At 39.8% G+C, this 18,272-nt stretch overlaps 1 protein-coding gene and 1 non-coding gene across 5 annotated transcripts in view; both read right to left on the bottom strand.

Moving 5' to 3' along the window:
- The window catches only part of SMCHD1 (structural maintenance of chromosomes flexible hinge domain containing 1), a 202,058-nt gene that overhangs the window by 165,699 nt on the left and 18,087 nt on the right, over nt 1-18,272 (bottom strand). For all 4 annotated transcript variants that reach the window (XM_037805484.1, XM_037805486.1, XM_037805485.1 and 1 more), the window contains exons 4-5: nt 10,988-11,070; nt 10,250-10,380 (exon numbers count right to left, since the gene is read on the bottom strand). In XM_037805484.1, coding sequence (XP_037661412.1) covers nt 10,250-10,380; nt 10,988-11,070 — 214 coding nt within the window. The remainder of the gene's footprint in view (nt 1-10,249; nt 10,381-10,987; nt 11,071-18,272) is intronic.
- On the bottom strand, nt 289-393 carry LOC119511931. Its single transcript, XR_005212277.1, has one exon. It is a non-coding gene; the product is annotated as a U6 spliceosomal RNA (small nuclear RNA).

Here is an 18,272-nt window from a genome sequence, read left to right as displayed (position 1 = left end):
TTATCTGTTGGCATGACATTTTTCAATATAAGAAAGGTGGAGAGGGGTTAGTACTCAGGTGAATGAATTATAAGAATACTGCCAAATTACGCCTCTGGTTTCATCTCTTTACTATTCTTTCCCTCTTCCACAGTATGCTCTACTACACTGGTTTTCTTTCTGTCTCTGAAACAAAACAACCTAGTCCTAATTCCAGAATCTTTCCTTTGCTAATGTTCCTTCTACTTGGAACACTATTTCCTCAGATCTTTAATTTGGCTGCTTCCTCTTTTTTTTTTCTTTTTTTATTTTTCAATGGAATGCTTCACTAATTTGTGTGTCATCCTTGTACAGGGGCTATTCTAATCTTCTGTTTCATTCCAATTTTAGTATATGTGCTGCCGAAGTGAGCACTGGCTGTTTCCTCTTAATCATTCAAGCCTCAACTCAAATGTAACCTTCTCAGAGAGAACCACTTCTCCAAACCTTGTTAGCTAAAGGAGAGTCCTATTCAGCTCCACCATATAATCCTATTTTTACTTCACAGCAAGAATCACTAACTGAAATTAAATGTATGCATTTGTGCGTTTACTTCTGCTTCCCTCTCCATCAGAACATAAGCCATAAGCAAACACTATCTTTCTGCTGTTTTGTCCTTTTAGGCTATTCCTCCTTTTCTTCCATAGCCTGCTTCCTATAACACCCATCCTTGTATTCTGTAAAAACTCAACTGGAAGCAGTAAAACACACTGACAATTTTTTCCTCATAGGAGTAGAAGGTGGTGGGGCAGGGCAGTCATCGATGTGGACAGAAATTGTAGTGGATCAAGGGACTGGTACTGCAATGAAAAACAAGTACACACATATATGAGCTATAACAACTACCTATTTATCTATAAAGCTGGGACCAAAACAAGCAAGGTTTTTACCAGAAATTAAACCAAATTTGCCTAACATCAAAATTAAGGTTAAAAGTTTGTATTTGTGCTAAGATCTAGAGAAAAATCAGAGTCAAAATTCCATGAATCCAGTTAAGATTAATTTTATTTTTAAAAATCGTAGGCTCGATGAGGCGGGGCAAGATGGCAGACTGGTGAGCTGTAAGTTTTAGTTACTCCTCCAGGAAAGTAGGTAAAAAGCCAGGAACTGCGTGGACTGGACACCACAGAGCAATCTGACTTTGGGCATACTTCATACAACACTCATGAAAACGTGGAACTGCTGAGATCAGCGAAATCAGTAAGTTTTTGCGGCCAGGGGACCCGCGCCCCTCCCTGCCAGGCTCAGTCCCGTGGGAGGAGGGGCTGTCAGCTCCGGGAAGGAGAAGGGAGAAGTGCAGTGGCTGCTCTTATCGGAAACTCATTCTACTGATTCAAACTCCAACCATAGATAGACTGAGACCAGACACCAGAGACTCTGAGAGCAGCCAGCCCAGCAGAGAGGAGACAGGCATAGAAAAAAAACAACACGAAAAACTCCAAAATAAAAGCGGAAGATTTTTGGAGTTCTGGTGAACATAGAAGGGGGAAGGGCAGAGCTCAAGCCCGAGCTCAGGCCCTGAGGCGCATATGCAAATCCCGAAGAAAAGCTGATCTCTCTGCCCTGTGGACCTTTCCTTAATGACCCTGGTTGCTTCGTCTATTAGCATTTCAATAACCCATTAGATCTCTGAGGTGGGCCGTTTTTTTTTTTTCTTTTTTTTTTTTTTAAATCCTTTTTTCTTTTTCTAAAACAATTACTCTAAGAAGCCCAATACAGAAAGCTTCAAAGAATTGCAATTTGGGCATGTCAAGTCAAGAGCAGAACTAAGAGAGCTCTGAGACAAAAGGCAATAATCCAGTGGCTGAGAAAATTCAATAAACAACACAACTTCCCAAGAAAAGGGGGGTGTCCGCTCACAGCCACCATCCTGGTGGACAGGAAACACTCCTGCCCATCGCCAGCCCCATAGCCCAGAGCTGCCCCAGACAACCCAGTGTGACGGAAGTGCTTCAAATAACAGGCACACACCACAAAACTGGGCGTGGACATTAGCCTTCCCTGCAACCTCAGCTGAATGTCCCAGAACTGGGAAGGTGGAGCAGTGTGAATTAACACAGCCCCATTCAGCCATCATTTGAGCAGACTGGGAGCCTCCCTACACAGCCCAGCAGCCCAGAACTGCCCTGGGGGGACGGCACTCACCTGTGACATAGCACAGTCATCCCTCAACAGAGGACCCGGGGTGCACAGCCTGGAAGAGGGGCCCACTTGCAAGTCTCAGGAGCCATACGCCAATACCAAAGACTTGTGGGTCAGTGGCAGAGACAAACTGTGGCAGGACTGAACTGAAGGATTAGACTATTGCAGCACCTTTAAAACTCTAGGATCATCAGGGAGATTTGATTGTTAGGGCCACCCCCCCTCCCCGACTGCCCAGAAACACGCCCCACATACAAGGCAGGCAACACCAACTACACATGCAATCTTGGTACACCAATAGGGCCCCACAAGACTCACTCCCCCACTCACCAAAAAGGCTAAGCAGGGGAGAACTGGCTTGTGGAGAACAGGTGGCTCGTGGACGCCACCTGCTGGTTAGTTAGAGAAAGTGTACTCCATGAAGCTGTAGATCTGATAAATTAGAGATAAGGACTTCAGTAGGTCTACAAATCCTAAAAGAACCCTATCAAGTTCAGCAAATGCCACGAGGCCAAAAACAACAGAAAATTATAAAGCATATGAAAAAACCAGACGATATGGATAACCCAAGCCCAAGCACCCAAATCAAAAGACGAGAAGACACACAGCACCTAGAGCACCTACTCAAAGAACTAAAGATGAACAATGAGACCATAGTACGGGATATGAAGGAAATCAAGAAGACCCTAGAAGAGCATAAAGAAGACATTGCAAGACTAAATAAAAAAATGGATGATCTTATGGAAATTAAAGAAACTGTTGACCAAATTAAAAAGATTCTGGACACTCACAGTACAAGACGAGAGGAAGTTGAACAACGAATCAGTGACCTCGAAGATGACAGAATGGAAAATGAAAGCATAAAAGAAAGAATGGGGAAAAAAATTGAAAAAATCAAAATGGACCTCAGGGATATGATAGATAATATGAAACGTCCAAATATAAGACTCATTGGTGTCCCAGAAGGGGAAGAAAAGGGTAAAGGTCTAGGAAGAGTATTCAAAGAAATTGTTGGGGAAAACTTCCCAAATCTTCTAAACAACATAAATACACAAATCATAAATGCTCAGCGAACTCCAAATAGAATAAATCCAAAAAAACCCACTCCGAGACATATACTGATCACACTGTCAAACATAGAAGAGAAGGAGCAAGTTCTGAAAGCAGCAAGAGAAAAGCAATTCACCACATACAAAGGAAACAGCATAAGATTAAGTAGTGACTACTCAGCAGCCACCATGGAGGCGAGAAGGCAGTGGCACGATATATTTAAAATTCTGAGTGAGAGGAATTTCCAGCCAAGAATACTCTATCCAGCAAAGCTCTCCTTCAAATTTGAGGGAGAGCTTAAATTTTTCACAGACAAAGAAATGCTGAGAGAATTTGCTAACAAGAGACCTGCCCTACTGGAGATACTAAAGGGAGCCCTACAGACAGAGAAACAAAGACAGGACAGAGAGACTTGGAGAAAGGTTCAGTACTAAAGAGATTCGGTATGGGTACAATAAAGGATATTAATAGAGAGAGGGAAAAATATGGCAAACATAAACCAAAGGATAAGATGGCCGATTCAAGAAATGCCTTCACGGTTTTAACGTTGAATGTAAATGGATTAAACTCCCCAATTAAAAGATATAGATTCGCAGAATGGATCAAAAAAAATGAACCATCAATATGTTGCATACAAGAGACTCATCTTAGACACAGGGACACAAAGAAACTGAAAGTGAAAGGATGGAAAAAAATATTTCATGCAAGCTACAGCCAAAAGAAAGCAGGTGTAGCAATATTAATCTCAGATAAAATAGACTTCAAATGCAGGGATGTTTTGAGAGACAAAGAAGGCCACTACATACTAATAAAAGGGGCAATTCAGCAAGAAGAAATAACAATCGTAAATGTCTATGCACCCAATCAAGGTGCCACAAAATACATGAGAGAAACATTGGCAAAACTAAAGGAAGCAATTGATGTTTCCACAATAATTGTGGGAGACTTCAACACATCACTCTCTCCTATAGATAGATCAACCAGACAGAAGACCAATAAGGAAATTGAAAACCTAAACAATCTGATAAATGAATTAGATTTAACAGACATCTACAGGACATTACATCCCAAATCACCAGGATACACATACTTTTCTAGTGCTCACGGAACTTTCTCCAGAATAGATCATATGCTGGGACATAAAACAAGCCTCAATAAATTTAAAAAGATTGAAATTATTCAAAGCACATTCTCTGACCACAATGGAATACAATTAGAAGTCAATAACCATCAGAGACTTAGAAAATTCACAAATACCTGGAGGTTAAACAACACACTCCTAAACAATCAGTGGGTTAAAGAAGAAATAGCAAGAGAAATTGCTAAATATATAGAGACGAATGAAAATGAGAACACAACATACCAAAACCTATGGGATGCAGCAAAAGCAGTGCTAAGGGGGAAATTTATAGCACTAAACGCATATATTAAAAAGGAAGAAAGAGCCAAAATCAAAGAACTAATGGATCAACTGAAGAAGCTAGAAAATGAACAGCAAACCAATCCTAAACCAAGTACAAGAAAAGAAATAACAAGGATTAAAGCAGAAATAAATGACATAGAGAACAAAAAAACAATAGAGAGGATAAATATCACCAAAAGTTGGTTCTTTGAGAAGATCAACAAGATCGACAAGCCCCTAGCTAGACTGACAAAATCAAAAAGAGAGAAGACCCATATAAACAAAATAATGAATGAAAAAGGTGACATAACTGCAGATCCTGAAGAAATTAAAAAAATTATAAGAGGATATTATGAACAACTGTATGGCAACAAACTGGATAATGTAGAAGAAATGGACAATTTCCTGGAAACATATGAACAACCTAGACTGACCAGAGTAGAAATAGAAGACCTCAACCAACCCATCACAAGCAAAGGGACCCAATCAGTCATCAAAAATCTTCCCACAAATAAATGCCCAGGGCCAGATGGCTTCACAGGGGAATTCTACCAAATGTTCCAGAAAGAACTGACACCAATCTTACTCAAACTCTTTCAAAACATTGAAGAAAATGGAACACTACCTAACTCATTTTATGAAGCTAACATCAATCTAATACCAAAATCAGACAAAGATGCTACAAAAAAGGAAAACTACCGGCCAATCTCCCTAATGAATATAGATGCAAAAAACCTCAACAAAATACTTGCAAATCGAATCCAAAGACACATTAAAAAAATCATACACCATGACCAAGTGGGGTTCATTCCAGGCATGCAAGAATGGTTCAACATAAGAAAAACAATCAATGTATTACAACACATTAACAAGTCAAAAGGGAAAAATCAATTGATCATCTCAATAGATGCTGAAAAAGCATTTGACAAAATCCAACTTCCCTTTTTGATAAAAACACTTCAAAAGGTAGGAATTGAAAGAAACTTCCTCAACATGATAAAGAGCATATATGAAAAACCCACAGCCAGCATAGTACTCAATGGTGAGAGACTGAAAGCCTTCCCTCTAAGATCAGGAACAAGACAAGGATGCCCGCTGTCACCACTGTTATTCAACATTGTGCTGGAAGTGCTAGCCAGGGCAATCCGGCAAGACAAAGAAATAAAAGGCATCCAAATTGGAAAAGAAGAAGTAAAACTGTCATTGTTTGTAGATGATATGATCTTATATCTAGAAAACCCTGAGAAATCAACGATACACCTACTAGAGCTAATAAACAGATTTAGCAAAGTAGCGGGATACAAGATTAATGCACATAAGTCAGTAATGTTTCTATATGCTAGAAATGAACAAACGGAAGTGACACTCAAGAAAAAGATACCATTTTCAATAGCAACTAAAAAAATCAAGTACCTAGGAATAAACTTAACCAAAGATGTAAAAGACCTATACAAAGAAAACTACATAACTCTACTAAAAGAAATAGAAGGGGACCTTAAAAGATGGAAAAATATTCCATGTTCATGGATAGGAAGGCTAAATGTCATTAAGATGTCAATTCTACCCAAACTCATCTACAGATTCAATGCAATCCCAATCAAAATCCCAACAACCTACTTTGCAGACTTGGAAAAGCTAGTTATCAAATTTATTTGGAAAGGGAAGATGCCTCGAATTGCTAAAGACACTCTAAAAAAGAAAAACGAAGTGGGAGGACTTACACTCCCTGACTTTGAAGCTTATTATAAAGCCACAGTTGCCAAAACAGCATGGTACTGGCACAAAGATAGACATATAGATCAATGGAATCGAATTGAGAATTCAGAGATAGACCCTCAGATCTATGGCCGACTGATCTTTGATAAGGCCCCCATAGCCACCGAACCGAGCCATAATGGTCTTTTCAACAAATGGGGCTGGGAGAGTTGGATATCCATATCCAAAAGAATGAAAGAGGACCCCTACCTCACCCCCTACAAAAAAATTAACTCAAAATGGACCAAAGATCTCAATATAAAAGAAAGTACCATAAAACTCCTAGAAGATAATGTAGGAAAACATCTTCAAGACCTTGTATTAGGAGGCCACTTCCTAGACTTTACACCCAAAGCACAAGCAACAAAAGAGAAAATAGATAAATGGGAACTCCTCAAGCTTAGAAGTTTCTGCACCTCAAAGGAATTTCTCAAAAAGGTAAAGAGGCAGCCAACTCAATGGGAAAAAATTTTTGGAAACCATGTATCTGACAAAAGACTGATATCTTGCATATACAAAGAAATCCTACAACTCAATGACAATAGTACAGACGGCCCAATTATAAAATGGGCAAAAGATATGAAAAGACAGTTCTCTGAAGAGGAAATACAAATGGCCAAGAAACACATGAAAAAATGTTCAGCTTCACTAGCTATTAGAGAGATGCAAATTAAGACCACAATGAGATACCACCTAACACCAGTTAGAATGGCTGCCATTAAACAAACAGGAAACTACAAATGCTGGAGGGGATGTGGAGAAATTGGAACACTTATTCATTGTTGGTGGGACTGTATAATGGTTCAGCCACTCTGGAAGTCAGTCTGGCAGTTCCTTAGAAAACTAGATATAGAGCTACCATTCGATCCAGCGATTGCACTTCTCGGTATATACCCGGAAGATCGGAAAGCAGTGACACGAACAGATATCTGCACGCCAATGTTCATAGCAGCATTATTCACAATTGCCAAGAGATGGAAACAACCCAAATGTCCTTCAACAGATGAGTGGATAAATAAAATGTGGTATATACACACGATGGAATACTACGCGGCAGTAAGAAGGAACGATCTGGTGAAACATATGACAACATGGATGAACCTTGAAGACATAATGCTGAGCGAAATAAGCCAGGCACAAAAAGAGAAATATTATATGCTACCACTAATGTGAACTTTGAAAAATGTAAAACAAATGGTTTATAATGTAGAATGTAGGGGAACTAGCAGTAGAGAGCAATTAAGGAAGGGGGAACAATAATCCAAGAAGAACAGATAAGCTATTTAACGTTCTGGGGATGCCCAGAAATGACTATGGTCTGTTAATTTCTGATGGATGTAGTAGGAACAAGTTCACTGAAATGTTGCTATATTATGTAACTTTCTTGGGGTAAAGTAGGAACATGTTGGAAGTTAAGCAGTTATCTTAGGTTAGTTGTCTTTTTCTTACTCCCTTGTTATGGTCTCTTTGAAATGTTTTTTTATTGTATGTTTGTTTTCTTTTTAACTTTTTTTTCATACAGTTGATTTAAAAAAGAAGGGAAAGTTAAAAAAAAAAAAAGAAAAAAGAAAAAAGACAAACAAGGAAAAAAAAAAAAGATGTAGTGCCCCCTTGAGGAGCCTGTGGAGAATGCAGGGGTATTCTCCTACCCCACCTCCATGGTTGCTAACAAGACCACAGACATAGGGGACTGGTGGTTTGATGGGTTGAGCCCTCTACCATAAGTTTTACACTTGGGAAGACGGTTGCTGCAAAGGAGAGGCTAGGCCTCCCTATATTTGTGCCTAAGAGTCTCCTCCTGAATGCCTCTTTGTTGCTCAGATGTGGCCCTCTCTCTCTGGCTAAGCCAACTTGAAAGGTGAAATCACTGCCCTCCCCCCTACGTGGGACCAGACACCCAGGGGAGTGAATCTCCCTGGCAACGTGGAATATGACTCCCGGGGAGGAATGTAGACCCGGCATCGTGGGATGGAGAACATCTTCTTGACCAAAAGGGGGATGTGAAAGGAAATGAAATAAGCTCCAGTGGCAGAGAGATTCCAAAACGAGCCGAGAGATCACTCTGGTGGGCACTCTTACGCACACTTTAGACAACCCTTTTTAGGTTCTAAAGAATTGGGGTAGCTGGTGGTGGATACCTGAAACTATTAAACTACAACCCAGAACCCATGAATCTCGAAGACAGTTGCATAAAAATGTAGCTTATGAGGGGTGACAATGGGATTGGGAATGCCATAAGGACCAAACTCCACTTTGTCTAGTTTATGGATGGATGTGTAGAAAAGTAGGGGAAGGAAACAAACAGAGAAAGGTACCCAGTGTTCTTTTTTACTTCAATTGCTCTTTTTCACTCTAATTATTATTCTTGTTATTTTTGTGTGTGGGCTAATGAAGGTGTCAGGGATTGATTTAGGTGATGAATGTACAACTATGTAATGGTACTGTAAACAATCGAAAGTACAATTTGTTTTGTATGACTGCGTGGTATGTGAATATATCTCAATAAAATGATGATTAAAAAAAAAAAAAAAATCGTAGGCTCTTCTTCACTTCTTTCCACTCGATTTAACTGACCTTTTACTGATTTATAGCCTAACTGACCATTTGTTCTCCTTCCTTACCCTTCTACCTAGTATTTTCTATCTTATGATAAATCCTATCCTCAGACTATAAAAGAAAGTGATCTTTAATTTTACTATGACTTTTTATAAATCCTTGGAAGTAGCATGTGTTCATGAAACAGTGAAAAATCAAATGGCTGTCAACGAGTTTGAAGTCGTAATGAGTAGTAATAACTAACAGTAGCTGACATTTACTGATTGCTTACCATATGCCAGACTCTGTCCTAAGGATTTTACATGTTCTAACTCACTTGATCTTCACAAAACCTTATGAGGTATTATCTTCATTTTAAAAATACAGAAATTGAGACAGAGAAGTAAAATAGTTTGACCAATGTCACACAACTAATAAGAGGCAAGGTTAGGATTCAAACTAGGCCTAACGATTACAGAGCACTTGTTCTTCATTATATTGCCTCTTGACATGACACCATAAATCATTACAAATTCAAAGAAAACTGTGAGGGTGCCAAAATTTTAGAAAAGAGAGGGCAAAAGTGCTAATTATATTAATCTTAATACATTATTGAAATTGATCCTTAAATTTGGCTGACCTTCCTTACAGAGCAAAGAGGAAAACTGTTACAAACAAGAACAAACTAACAGGAACACCAACAGATTCTTCCCAAGTATACTATTGAAGTATACAACACAACTAAAAATGTCAAAAGACTACTGGGCCATCATTCTTCTTACTAGAATTCAGCTCACATCCTAAGGACCTAAGTCTCTATCTCTTGACAGCTTCTAGAATATTTCATTTCCCCTATGACATTGTCACTCAGGATAATTTCTGTAAGCATATTCTGATACAAAACTCCTGACTGCATTTTATTCAGAACTGTTGTTAATGTTTACCGACACAGGACACTGAAAGAAGTGCACTAGAAAGCTCCACAGAAATATGTGCAGTTCTTTATAAATTTGGCAAATGTTATCAGGTGATTTTTAAGCCTATTTAAAAACCATTCTACTAATCTAGAAGCTACCTAGTTTTCATCAACTTTTAAAAAGGAAGGGGAGGGGAGGAGTTCCAAAGTACTCAACATATCAACATAACTCCTACAGACTTTAGGAAATACAAAAGAACTGTTCAAAGTGTGCACTGATCATAAAAATTCTATAATATAAAAATCTAAATAAAGATGTTTATAATATCAAACACTCCCATATAACACTTGTATCTAAAGGCATTTCAGAATTTTTATCTTTATTAAAATACACAACTGCCCATAAACAGCGAATAATAAGGTTTGCTAACCTTTCAAAGTCACCTTGCCTTGTAAATTTTGACAACCTATACACAGCCCAGTTGTTAAGCTGCTTAGAGGTCATTCCTCTTCCATTATCCACCACTGCAACAGCAGGTTTTCCTTGTGCCTCATCGAAAAGCTATGAAACAAAATAAGTTAAATTAAGACAGGAAAAATTTAATCAATGTTAAAAATATGAAAATTTAACATGGAAAAAGTGGTTTTATTGGCTTACTCATACATTGCTAGTAGAAGTTTGAATTAATACAACTTTGTGAAAAACACTTCAACTCTATGTATCACAAGCCTTAGAATTCTGGATATCCTTTAACCCAAAAATTCCATTTCTTGAAATTTAGCTTAAGGAAATAATCAGAGGTGTACAAAGACCTATAAGGATGTTCATCATGCCAACATTGCTTACAATAGCAAAAATATGGAGAAAATTTTAATGTCCCACGATAGAAGACAAATTACTAATCTGTATTATAGGTGATAAACTACTCTGCAGCAATGAATACAACACTGCAGAATATTAATGATATAGAAAACGTTAAACAAGGTATCGTTAAGGGAAAGTAGATGACAAGAAACAATTGGTATTATCACACAATTGCATTCATACATGCACAGAAAAAAAGAAAAATTTTTACTAATGGAAGATTTTTTTTCTACATTTAGTTTATCTTTATTTTCTCATTTTCTCCAACAAACTTATAAATCGCTTTATAATACTATTTTCTTACCAATTTGATCTGTATTCTTCTAATACCAATGTTTCGAGAAGTAGCAGATAATGAATTGTCAATTAACTCCGCAAGAGCAAATGCTAAAAGAGATTGAGAAAACATTATTGCTTAACTTTTTACTCCTAAATACTTTATATAAAAGTTCAAAGTAGCAGCAACTTTGAAGTACCTTATATCATCACTTTTATTTTTCAAAGAGCTAAAATTAAAGAATTATTCTGACCCTAATTATTATCCCATACAAAATAAAAGCACCATCACCAATCACCACCAGCATAAAAAAGGAATCATCGACCAGTACTTGCTTGGCACCATACAGCATCAGCCAGCCAGTCATGATTCCTGGCTTCAAGAACTTTAAAATCTGAAGACAGACACAGACATAAGAGACAAACAGAAGACCATAACCAAAAAATCAAATAGTCTGTGGAATGTAATTACATCATGCATAAGTCAAAACTAAGCACATTTAGAGGTAAAGGGCAAATAATGACTCAACTATAAAATCATCTCTTAAAGGATAATTTCAATGTAGAATTCTTATGACTAACTGAAATTTGACAAATAGAGCATGTCTGCTTAACTGACAGAACTGCTACCGATTCCCTACCACATAACCACCTTGATTTTTGAATTGTCACTGGTTCATCATTGTTACTAACATGCTTCTTTCTTCAAGGTCAGTATGTAAACTACTGCCCGCTTTTATTCCCTTCGTGAAAAAGGAAGGGTAGCACATCAAATTTATGTCTCTTCCTTCAACTGAAGCTTAACTCACCTAAAGTTAACTAATCCAGAAAGTAGCACTCTAGCAAGCACTTCCACTCACCATAAAAATTTACAGGAAAGCTATGTCTATAACTGTCTAGTTATAACACAGGTATGAAATATCAGATATAAGTATAAGGATATCATATACTAGCTACAAGGAGCTGGTTAAGAGTAATAACTCCAGAAAATGGAAAAAGACATTGTAGAAAATGGGAGGAAAAGAGAGTTAAGAGAAATTTGGCAGTAAGAAATAAGTAAAACTTAGTATCTAATTAGATTTAAAAAAAAGAGAGAGAAGGAAAAAGAAATCCAAGATGATCTGGAAGACAGGAAATGGTCATATTTCCCATAAAAGGAAAATATAAAGTTGTGGGGAAGAAAATTCGATTTTAGATACAATGCTACATCTCAAGCTAAGTGAGAAGAGGTGCTCCAGAGGGAGATGGAGCATATACCACAGAATGGGACAATTAAGTCAGTGGGACATAAAGCTTTTTGCTTCACTGACAAAGATAAAATAGTTAAGGCTTGGATCAGTTCACTAAGAGGAAAGTAAAAAAAGAAAAAATCATGTTACCACTACCATGAACTCCCTGAACAATGTAAAATCAGTATCTTATAATGTAGAATACTGGGGAGCTAGTGATAGAACCTAGTGGAGGGGAGATGATAATCTAACATGTTCACATATGTTAATAAGGGTGAATTCAAAGGTATGGGGATGGGGTGATGATTATTTGCTAATGGGATTATAAGTATCAGAGCTGTTTTGAACACAAATAGGATTAAAGAGGTTGTTTGAAGGCATACATCCCACAGATCAGCACTACAAATAGAAATAGGTGCTAGCACGATATACTTCTAAGGTATGACACTAGTACAGAGAGTTGACAACAGAATGATATATAGGAAAAATCTACTTATTGCATACTAGGGACTCTAATTAATATGAATACTTACTAGTACAACACAAATACTAAGAACAAATAATTAAGGGCTGAAAAGAGCTATGGGTTGTGTTGGGTCTTGAAAACGGTTTAAAATGTAGAGTGATGACGACTGTACAACTAAATGATGACACTGTGAGATATGGACAGATTATCGTGGACATAACATATGCTATGTAAACTTAATATGCGAAGCCCTCGATCTTGAGGCTTGTCTCATGAAACTTATGGTTGTAAAGGGGAGGCTAAGCCCACCTATAATTATGCCTAGGAGTCACCTCCAGAGAACCTCTTTTGTTGCTCAAATGTGGACTTTCCCTAAGCCCAACTCTGCAAATAACTTCATCACCCTCTCCTGAAGTGGGACAGGACCCTCCAGGTGAATGAGTCTCCTGGGTGATGTGGGACACAGATTCCAGGAATGAGCCTGACCCTGACATAGAAGGGTTCAGAATGCTTTTTTGACCAAAATGGATTTAAAAAAGGCAATAAAATAAGGTTTCAGTGGCTAAGATAAGTCAAATAGAGCCAAGAGGCTGTAATAGAGCTACAGCAAGCTTCAGCTAGATATGCAAAATGGCCACAGTATGATAAGCACAAGTCAATACTAGTCCTGAAGACCCTAAATAATGCCATGATTCTATCTAAAATTCTATAAAACCTTTACTCACTGTGGTGGTTAGGTTCATGTGTCAACTTGGCCAGGTGATGGTGGCAACTTGTCTGGTCAAGAAAGCACTGGCCTAACCATTACTGCAAGGACATTTGTGGCTGGTTAATTAACCAGAATGCTGGTTGACTGCACCTGTGACTGATTACATGAACGAAGGGCATGTCCTCAGCAATGAAAAGAATTCAATCAGATGGATTTAATCCAATCAGCTGAAGACTTTTAAGGGCGAGAGGAACTTCACTTCTTCCACTAGCCAGCAACTCCCAAGGGTTTCATCAAACACCTCCATTGGAGTTGCTAGTTTGCTGACTGCGCTACAGAATTCGGACTCACACATCTCCATAGTTGCATGAGACACTTTTATAAAATCTTATATTTACAGATACTTCTTGTTGATTCTGTTTCCCTAAAGAACCCAAACTAATACAGCTTGGTACAAGGAGTGGTTCTTGAGAAACAGAATCTTAAAATGGGTTTTTACAATTGATTTTCTACTCTGATTAGATTAAAAGGCACTAATGACTCCCATTTCCAATAATCAAGATGGCACCAACAGTCCATGGCATGAGTTGGCAATGGAGATACACAAAATATCACCATTTGATTCTCCTAATCATACTCTTGTACAAAGCAAAGCTCTGGGTGAGTGCTTTTGACAACTTAATAGAATTTTGCAGAGTTAAGAGATCTAATGTTGGCTGGTTGCTCTTAAATACTCTGGATTAAGTTATGAGAGAAAGGTATGAGTTAAAGACTGCAAATTTGAAACTTAAGCACCGTATGACAGATGTAAAGGTTTCTATGTGTGCCTTGAAAGAAAATCTTATTTCCTGGGGCTGTAGACTTGAAATATCTGAAAACCAGACCCCGAGTCTCACTGTGTGAGTAGCAGATTAACGATGTAATCTAAAATCTCAACCTCACAGAGTGTCTACTGTCAAAGTAAAGGCACTGATTAGAAAAGAATGGGATCCTGAAACTTGGGATGGGGACATATGGATTGATAATGGCAGTGACATGGGATCGGACACCCAGGGGTGTGAATCTCCCTGGCAATGTGGAATATGACTCCCGGGGAGGAATCTAGACCTCTCATCGTGGGACAGAGAGCATCTTCTTGACCAAAAGGGGGATGGGCCAGTTTGAATGTATTATGTCCCCCAAAACTCCATTATCTTTGATGTAATCTTGTGCAGGCAGACATATCAGTGTCGACTAGATAGTAATTCTTTGAGTGTTTCTGTGGAGATACGCCCCATCCAACCATGGGTGATGACTGATTGGATAATTTCCATGGAGGTGTTAACCCACCCATTTAGGGTGGGTCTAAATTAAATCACTGGAGCCATATAAATGAGCTGACAAGCAGAAGGAACTGCCTAGCAAAATAGTAAACTAGAAGCAACATCGGATTCTTGGAGGGATTGCAGAGATTAACACCACTCTTAAGGAGTTGAAGGACGCACTGGTGGTAATTCTCACATCCCCATTCAACTCTATTTGGCCTGTGCAGAAAACAGATGGGACTTGAAGGATGACAGTGGATTACTGTAAGCTTAACCAGGGGATGACTCCAACTGCAGCTGCTATTCCAGATGTGGTATCATTGCTTGAGCAAATCAACACATCCCCAGTACCTGGTATGCAGCTATTGATCCAGCAAATGCTTTTTTCTCAATAGTTGTTAGTAAGGACCACCAAAAATAGTTTGCATTCAGCTGGCAAGGCCAGCAGTATACATTCACTGTGCTACCTCAGGGGTATATCAACCCTCCAGCCCTGTGTCACAATATTGTCCACAGGGATCTCGACCACTTCATCCTCCCATGAAATATCACACTGGTCCATTATACTGATACCATGTTCACTGGATCTAGTGAGCAAGAAGTAGCAATTACTCTAGACTTGTTGGTAAGGAATTTGCGTGTCAGAGGATGGGAGATAAAAACAACAAAAATACAGGGAACTTCCACCTCAGGAAAATTTCTAGGTGTCCAGTGGTGTAGGGCATGTTGAGATATCTCTTCTAAGGTGAAGGATAAGCTGTTGCATCTGGTCCCTCCTACGACCAAAAAAGCACAATGACTACTTGGCCTCTTTGGCTTTTGGGACACAACATATTCCTCATTTGGGTGTGCTACTCTGGCCCATTTACCAAGTGACCAGAAAAGCTCTAGTTCTGAGTGGGGACCAAAACAAGATGAGGCTCTGTGAAAGGTCCAGGCTGCTGTGCAAGCTTCCCTGCTGCTTGGACCATATGATACAGCTGATCCAATGGTGCTGGAAATATCAATGGCAAATAGAGATGCTGTCTGGAGCCTTTGGCAGGCTCCTATAGGAGAATCACAACACAGGCCCTTAGGATTCTGGAGTAAAGCCTTACCATCCGCTGCAGATAACTACTTTCCTTTTAAGAAACAGTTTTTGGCCTGCTACTGGGCCTTAGTAGAGACGGAATGCGTAACCATGGGCCACCAAGTTACCATGAGACCTGAGTTACCTATTATGAGCTGGATATTGTCCAACCCCCAAAGCCATAAAGTTGAGCATGCACAGCAGCACTCCATCATAAAATGAAAATGGTATATATGAGATAGGGCTTGAGTAGGTCCTGAAGGCACAAGTAAGGTACATGAGAAAGTGGCTCAAATGCCCATAGCACCCACTCCTGCTACATTATCTTCTCTTTCCCAGCCCAAAGTTTATGGCCTCTTGGGGAATTCCTCAGTTGACTGAGGAAGAGAAAACTCAGGCCTGCTTTACAGGCAGTTCTGCATGATATGCAGGCACCACCCGAAAGTGGACAGCTGCAACATTTCAGCCCCTTTCTGGGATGTCCCAAGGACAGTGGTGAGAGGAAATCCTACCAGTGGGTGGAACTTCAAGCCGTGCACCTGGTTGTTCATTTTGCTTGGAAGGAGAAGAGGCCAGAGGTACATTTGTATACTGATTCGTGGGCTGTTGCTAATGGTTTGGCTGGATGGTCAGGGACCTGGATGGAACACGATTGGAAAATTGGTGACAAACAAGTCTAGAGAAGAGGTTTGTGGATAGACCTTTCTGTGCGGGCAAAAAACATGAAGATATTTGTGTCCCATGTGAATGCTCACCTGAGGGTGACTTCAGCAGAGGAAGATTTTAATAATCAAGTGGATAAGATGAACCGTTCGGTGGATACCACTCAGCCTCTTTCCCCAGCCACTCCTGTCGTTGCCCGATGGGCTCATGAACAAAGTGGTCATAGTGGTAGGGACGGAGGTTATGCATGGGCTCAGCAACATGGACTTCCCCTCACCAAGACCAACCTGGCCACAGCCACTGCTGAGTGCCCAATCTGCCAGCAGCAGAGACCCAAACTCAGTCCCCAATATGGCACCATTCCTCTAAGTCATCAGCCTGCTTCCTTGTGGCAGGCTGATTACATTGGACCACTTCCATCATGGAAAGGGCAGCAGTTTGTTCTCACTGGAATAGACACATACTCTGGATATGGGTTTGCCTTCCTTGCATGCAATGCTTCTGCCAAAACTACCATCCATGGACTTGGGAAATGCCTTATCCATCATCATGTTATTCTCCATAGCATAGCTTCTGACCAAGGAACCCACTTCACAGCAAATGAAGTGAGAAAATGGGCACATGCTCATGGAATTCTCCAGTCTTACCATGTTCCTCATCATCCAGAAGCAGTTAGATTGATTGAATGGTGGAATGGCCTGTTGAAGACTCAATTACAGCTCCAACTAGGTGGCAATACCGTGCAGGGCTGGGGCAGTGTTCTCCAGGAGGCTGTGCATGCTCTGACTCAGCGTCCAGTCCATAGGGCTCTTTCTTCTATAGCCAGGATTCATGGGTCCAGGAATCAAGGGGTGGAAACAGGAGTGGCACCACTCACCATCACTCCTAGTGATCCATTAGGAAAATTTTTGCTTTCTCTCCCTGCAACCTTAAGTTCTGCTAGTTTACAAGTCTTAGTTCCAAAAGAAGGAGTGCTTCCACCAGGAGACACACAAAAATTCCATTGAACTGGAACTTAAGACTGCCACCTGGCCACTTCGGGCTTCTCAGGCCTCTGAATCAACAGGCAAGGAAGGGGATTACTCTACTGGTTGGGATGATTGATCATGACTATCAAGGGGAAGTAGCACTGCAACTACACAATGGAGGTAAAGAAGAGTTTTCCTGGAACACAGGAGATCCCCTAGGGTGTCTCTTAGTACTACCATGCCCTGTGACTAAAGTCAATGGAAAATTGCAACAACCCAATCCAAGCAGGGCTACCCATGGCCAAGAAACTTCAGGAATGAAGATTTGGGTCACTCCACCTGGCAAAGAACCACAGCCAGCAGAAGTGCTTGCTAAGGGTAAAGGGACCATGGAATGGGTAGTAGAAGAAGGAAGTGATGAATAAGAACTATGACCACGTGACTAGTTACAGAAAAGAGGACTACAATGGCACGAATATTTACTCCTTGTTTCGTTATGAATATATTTGTATTTGGCATTAAAAGCAAGTATCTTTGTTTTCTTCTCTATCTTATCCCCTTATCATATGACATAAGCTTTATTGTTCATTTTGCAGTATTTAAATTAAAGGAAATCAAGTTTAAGAGTCAATGTTGGGAGGAGGCTCAAGATGGCAGCATAGAGAGGAGTGGAAGCTAAGTGGTCCCCCTGGAACAACTGAAAAAAACCAGAAACAATTAGTAAATAATCCAGAATAACTGCGGGGGGACAAACGAGACCGTCCACTCATCATACACCAACCTGAATTGGGAGGAATGCCCGAGAACACAGCGTAAAATCTGTAAGTAAAACCTGCGGATCCAAGTCGTGAGGCCCCCTGCCCCATAGCCCGAGCTGCAAAGCCTCGTGGTGCCAGAGAGCAGCT

This window comes from Choloepus didactylus, chromosome 16, assembly GCF_015220235.1.
Source record: "Choloepus didactylus isolate mChoDid1 chromosome 16, mChoDid1.pri, whole genome shotgun sequence".
In the NCBI taxonomy this organism is placed as follows: Eukaryota; Metazoa; Chordata; class Mammalia; order Pilosa; family Megalonychidae; genus Choloepus; species Choloepus didactylus.
The sequence above is the reverse complement of the archived record's forward strand: the minus strand, read 5'-3'. Positions and strand labels throughout refer to the sequence as shown.